This window comes from Saccostrea cucullata, unplaced genomic scaffold (genome assembly GCF_032062105.1).
Source record: "Saccostrea cucullata isolate Sc308-1 unplaced genomic scaffold, CSIRO_AGI_Scuc_v1 ctg2176, whole genome shotgun sequence".
Lineage (NCBI taxonomy): Eukaryota > Metazoa > Mollusca > Bivalvia > Ostreida > Ostreidae > Saccostrea > Saccostrea cuccullata.
Window position 1 is genome coordinate 17955 of NW_026923850.1, and position 6388 is coordinate 24342.

At 33.3% G+C, this 6388-nt stretch overlaps 1 protein-coding gene across 1 annotated transcript; it reads left to right on the forward strand.

The window, feature by feature from the left end:
- Window positions 1-1818: 1818 nt before the first annotated feature.
- On the forward strand, window positions 1819-4594 carry LOC134265090 (uncharacterized). Its single transcript, XM_062747327.1, has 3 exons — window positions 1819-1902; window positions 1986-2219; window positions 3614-4594. The coding sequence occupies exons 1-3, from the start codon at window positions 1819-1821 to the stop codon at window positions 4592-4594; spliced, it is 1299 nt and encodes a 432-aa protein (XP_062603311.1).
- The last annotated feature ends 1794 nt before the right edge of the window (window positions 4595-6388 follow it).

A 6388-nucleotide genomic window follows, 5' to 3' on the forward strand; every position in this document is an offset into this window, starting at 1 on the left:
CTGTTATATTACTTAGTTCTTTCACAGAAATATATATCTTAAAGATTCTAATAAATTTTTTGCAAAGTTTCTGTATTTTTAAAATTTTTTCTAAAATTATCGGTATGTTGATATTGCTGATGGAAAGGTACTGAGCACGACAAAAAATTTGAAGGAAAAGCATGCGGAATCCAAAATTTAACTCATCAATTTTTTATAATTGGTGATATTTTTCGACAATTTTCTCAAATGTATCTTTAAATTGTTCCATTGTTATGTATTTAGAATCACAAGTTATATTTGAAGAACTTACAGAAATATAATGATTTTTCTCTGATGTGATTCCTGTGAAAACGACTGTTAAAATGGCGTCTCCTGAATTGACGGCGCACCATACTTTTGTTAAATTATGTGTAACGGTAGAGATTATCACCAACAAAGATCCAAAATATGCATGATAAAACTTGTAGGAAACTAGGGTTTTCGTGACAATCGTCCACAAATAGCAAATTGAAATTTTAAACCGTTAGACCTCTGTAAAAAAGGCTATACGGGAGGACAGGAAGAAGATTCTCGACGAAACCTTTATCCGGACTGAAAAGAACGCGATTAAGAGTTATCAATATTACACTATATCTCATAAATACCTGCAGTTTTTGGTTTTAAAACAAAAACAGAATATCAATCACTTTTTAAAAAGATTTAAAGCTTTACAAGAAATGGTGTTTGGATGTTTAGTAGATAAGGTAGCTCAAACTGTACAGGTGCTTTTGGGAAAATGTTAAGAAAATGAAGCTCAATGAAATATTTTTTATAATGCCTGTGACGTCAAAGATTTTGCTGCTCCGTGACTTAGTGATATGTCCTGAAAAATTACTCAAAACTGATACCAATTTACAACATTTTGATATGAAATTTGGAAGACCATATAATTAAGGATTCTTTTATATTTTGTGTGACATTTTGCCCGATTATAATTTAATGTCGTCAAATATTTTTTCTGTGCAACAAGTCCGCGTAATTTTTGAACGGCCCTCGTGTGAATCGATCTTAAATGAACCTTTACAAAATAAGACAAGTTTATCTCTATTATTAAATGTATTGATAATATCGTCAACGTTTTATGCAGTATTTCAAATACACTGTTACTTACAATAATACCAAACAATTTTATTTTATTTGCAAATATATTATTGAAAATAAAATTTGAGCTAAGATTATTTCAACAAATGAAAAGGAAACCATTTCTACAAAATGTTTAGATGGATTAGGATATTGGATGTTTAACTCTAAAGTACAACTATTGTATATCAAGCTTAAATACATCAAAACCCTCAATTATATGCCGGTATACAGTGTATTTAAATTATGATTGTGACCTGAAAGTACGTCAAAATCTAACAATTATATACCAGAAGATGGTAAAACACTATAACTTTGTAAAACTTCGTTTTATTTATTATAGTTTTATGTTCATTCTTTTAATATTTCTGATGATTTATAAATGTGTAATTAGTGACGCCTTAAGGAGAAGTCGCTATGCATGATCTATTCTAACTACATATCAAAGACACAGTTCACCTGTGAATTTAAAGCTTATTTAATTCAATTTAATTAACTTTATTTTTAAACTCTTGTATCAAGAATTATAATTAATATACAATATTGTAGGACCACCTGCATTAAGTGACTGAGACACATATGATGGACCCCCGTTACAATAGCCAGAATATCCCCCTCTGTGACCTGTGTCAAACAGCTGCATTACAGAGTCATTGTGAACTTTGTCATGTAAATCTTGTGTTGGAAAGCATCTCTCTGATTCATCAAAAAGACACCATGTTGTGCCATACAAACTTAGAACGTCTACACCTAAATACCCCAAATGTCCAAACCACACCCAGAAACATTGTGAACTTTACTGTGAGAAATGTGACATTCCTGTCTGTTCTACCTGCATCTCCTCTGGGAAACATAAAAGACATGATTTATCTGATATCCTGCAGTTACTTAGATTAAAAATAAATGATTTGCAAGAAAGTCTTAAAGAGCTAGAGAAAGACATCTGTCCTACATATGAAGAAATTAAGATACATTTAAAGTCTGAAAAAGTCAACTTGGAAAAACACTACAAACAACTGACAACATCTGTCACCAAACAAGGAGAAGACTGGCAAAGAGAAATTAACATCATTGTCAACAAACAGAAATCTGAAATTGATCAGATGAAAACTAAACACGTGGCTGCTCTACATAAACATGAACATGCAAATTCAAAGAATCGTGGTCCCCCGCTTTCGGAGTCTTTGTGGGTGAGGTGTTATTTTTTTATGACATATTGTGTGTAATATAAACATCCTATTACATGTATATGTCATTTATTTAGAAAGTAACACTGAAGTTGATTTTTTTTGAAGGGTGAAAACCCTAACCTTGACTGTTAAAAAGTTATAGCCAAAGTAAAAAGTTTTTTAAAAGTAGGTCAACTCCAAGGTCGAGATCTAAGAGTCAAAGAAGTGGATATCCAATGAAAGGTTTTCTCACAAGGATTACATACGTGAAGTATGAAAGCCCTAGCCCTTACTGTTCAAAGGTTATGGTAAAGGTTAAAGTTTTTTCATAAGTACGTAAAACATTACGATAAAGGTCAAAAGGTCAAAGTTGTTGATATCCAATGAAAGGAGTTACCACAAAGAATACATATATGAAATATGAAAGTCCAAGTATCTACCGTTCAAAAGTTGTGACCAAAATTAAAGTTTTGTTTATAAATTATCCAATATCAAGGTCAAAGGGTAAAAGTTGTTAATATCCAATGAAAGGTCTTCTCAGAAGGATTACATATGTGAAGTACGAAAGCCTAAACCCTCACTGTTCAAAAGTTATGGTCAAGGTTAAAGTTTTTTTCATAAGTACGTAAATCTCCAAGGTCAAGGTCAAAGGGTCAAGGTTGTTGGTATCCAATGAAATGTCTTGCCACAAGAAATACATATGTGAAATATAAAAGACCTAGTATCTACTGTTAAAAAGTTGTGACCACAGTTAGGGTTTTTTAAAAGTAGTTAAAACTCCAGGGTCAAGGTCAAAGGGAAAAAGTTGTTGGTATCCAATGAAAGGTTTTCTCACAAGGATTACATATGTGAAGTTCGAAAGCCTTAATCCTCACCGTTCAAAAGTTATGGTCAAGGTTAAAGTTTTTTCATAAGTGCGTAAATCTTCAAGGTCAAAAGGTCAAGGTTGTTGTTATCCAATGAAAGGTCTTGCCACAAACAATATATATTTGAAATATGAAAGTCCTAGTATCTACTATTCAAAAGTTATGGCCAAAGTAAAAGTTTGGAGTTTTTGTGTAAAAGTGGGTCAAACTCCAAGGTCAAGGTCAAAAGGTCAAATTTGGTGGTACCCAAAGAAAGGTCTTGTCACAAGAAAAACACATGTGAAATATGAAAGTCATAGCTCCACTACATCAAAAGTTATGGGCAAGGTTAAAGTTTTAGTGACGGACAGACTGACAGACGGACAGACTGACAGACGGACAGACTGACGGACAGACGAATGAGATTTAATGACCCCTCGCTTTCGCGAAAGCGGGAGACAAAAAGAAATCGAACGGATTGCATTTGATGTTAAACAGAGCATACTTGATTTGAGGAAAATACTTGAAACCAATGATGTCTCCCTAACCTCCGCATACAAATCAAGGAATGCTGAATTCAGAAGGTTACCCCCTAAGGTCAATGTTACATTGCCAAGTTTTTCGCCCCATCAGATCAACATAGAACAGCTCCATCAAATGTTTGGTTCTCTGTCAGCATTATCCATTACAACAGAAGAACATGGCTACACAATGAAGACATCAGAAGCTGTATCCTGTCCTCCAGTCAAACCACTGCTTGATGAACCAGAGCTCATCACCACCATAGACACCGGTTATGGGCAAATGTGCAGCGTTACCATGCTCAATGATGAAGAAATTTGGACATGTGGGAAAGAAAATATTATGAAACTCTTTAATTTCCAGGGCGAACTACTGAAGTCAATCCAAACGAAGTCAGGGAAAATTCCATGTGACATAGCAGTGACAAGGAGTGGAGATCTAGTTTATACCGACTCTGATAGAAGAACTGTAAACAGAGTGAAGAATGAACACATAAAAAAGGTGATAAAACTGCAAGGATGGAGACCTTACCATGTCTGTAGTACCTTCTCTGATGATCTCCTGGTTACTATGGACAGTGATGAAGATAAACAATCAAAAGTTGTCCGTTACGCTGGCTCCATAGTGAAACAAACCATTCAGTTTGATAGTGAAGGTAAACCTCTGTATTCATCTGGGTACTTTAAATACATGTGTGAAAACAGAAACCTAGATATCTGTGTGGCTGATTGTGAAGCTCAAGCTGTAGTGGTGGTTAATCAGGCAGGAACACCCCGATTTAAATACACTGGTCATCCCTTTACTACCGAGGAGGAAGAATTCTATCCACATGGAATAACAACAGACAGCCAGAGTCAGATCCTCATCGCAGACTATTATAACCGAAGGGTCCACATCCTAGATCAGGATGGACAGTTCCTCCGTTACATTGATAACTGTGATCTAGAGCACCCATAGTCTTTATGTGTAGATACCAGAGACAACCTCTTTGTGGCCGAGGATATGAGTTGTAAAGTGAAGAAAATCAAATACGTGTAAAAATAAAATATAACCATGCAGTATCTGTGTATTAACATGATTGTTTTAACAACCAATAAGTGTAGTGATGATCACAAGAACCTTTCAATAAACAATGCAATATAAAAATAACAAATATAATCTCGAAAGTCAAATCAAAACTTTATTAATCAGAAGCAGAGCAGACTCAGACCTCAAAATCTAGTGGTTGGGTGCCGTTGAGGAGTGATCATCACCTGCCGACCAGTTGCACCTGCCGCATGCTCATTGTCATGATCGAAAAAAATATACTTGTAAAAATCGTAGACTATTTAGTCTATGAATAATGGCCTAACAGCGAGTACTGAAAACGATAGTCAATGTCTTACCCAGTGATAGGTTATTTGTGCTGACAAGGTCATAAGTATTTAAAGTTGACGATTGAAATTTCATCACGTTTATCATCATTTGTTTGTTATATAATCATTGACTTCCTTTTCTAGTAAAATATTTACGTATGAAATATATTTGTCCGAATATGTGGTATCTTTGACTCACTTGGATATTTTGAGGCGAAATATGAACAAAAGTAACTACTTGTAATTGATGATATGTCGATGATCTTTATGAAGTTTAGAAATACAGCAATGATACGGTAATACAAATCTCATACAGCAATTTCCAATGGAATTACATTGCGTGATGGTATTGTCATTGTTGTTTCACTATCATCATAGTTTTATATAGATTTATACCCTGTATCATTCGTGTGTATTGATCAGTCCGAGGATTGATATGTTTAGAATTTGTAACATACCTGTGGTGATCACTTGTAGTTTTAGTTACCATTAAGCAATTACATGTTTAAAATCAAATCAGTTACAACACTCTGTCAAAGAAGATTACTGGAAACCAAGTATTATTTGCGTGTTAGAAATATTCGCATGTCCCGCAACCTACTTCAAATGACGAATTCAAATAGACGGAAACCAATTTGTTTGCTAAGTATTTGTAGAAGAACGTTTTGTCACTCGTTGAAATTAATCGTCGCGCATTGATTTGAAAATGACGCTTTGCAAATAAAAGATGACGCGAATAATAGTTGGTTAACGGAATACGAGGTTGATGCTTAGATAATGAGTTGAATTTTAACCGTAAATTAAAGTGAGTGGGATGTTTAAGTATGGAGGCTTTAACATATGTAGACATATTTTTTTCTTTATCGTTATGGGTATTTGCACCTTCTGTTGTCGATTTATGGAAGAATATGGAGTGATATGATTATTCATTTAAATTATTCATATGTATATTGTATGTTTGTCATTCATCAGAATAAAGAAAAAAAATAAAAATTATGGTGATGGTTTTGTTATTGTAATAAAGTTTTTGACATGTTTACAGAAATTTGGCATTTTAAAAAGGTTTAACATAGTATATATTTATATGATCAGTCAGTTTTCGTCATTTCTAGCTATATAGTTCTAGAGAATTATAATACATCATACTCTATTTTTGCCCATTTCCCTCATCTCCATGAAATCAAAAATAAATTTACAGGAAAATTTTGTAAGAGTGTAGACAAGCACAAATTTATTTTATTCAGATTTATTGATTTTCTATAACATTAATTTTCACAATAAATTAATAATTAGACATTTTTCTTCAACAATAAAAAAAATAACCCTTTTGAATAGTATTAATGGAACTTATTAATATGGTAAACTCTACTAGGAGTTATTTAATTATATATTGTAT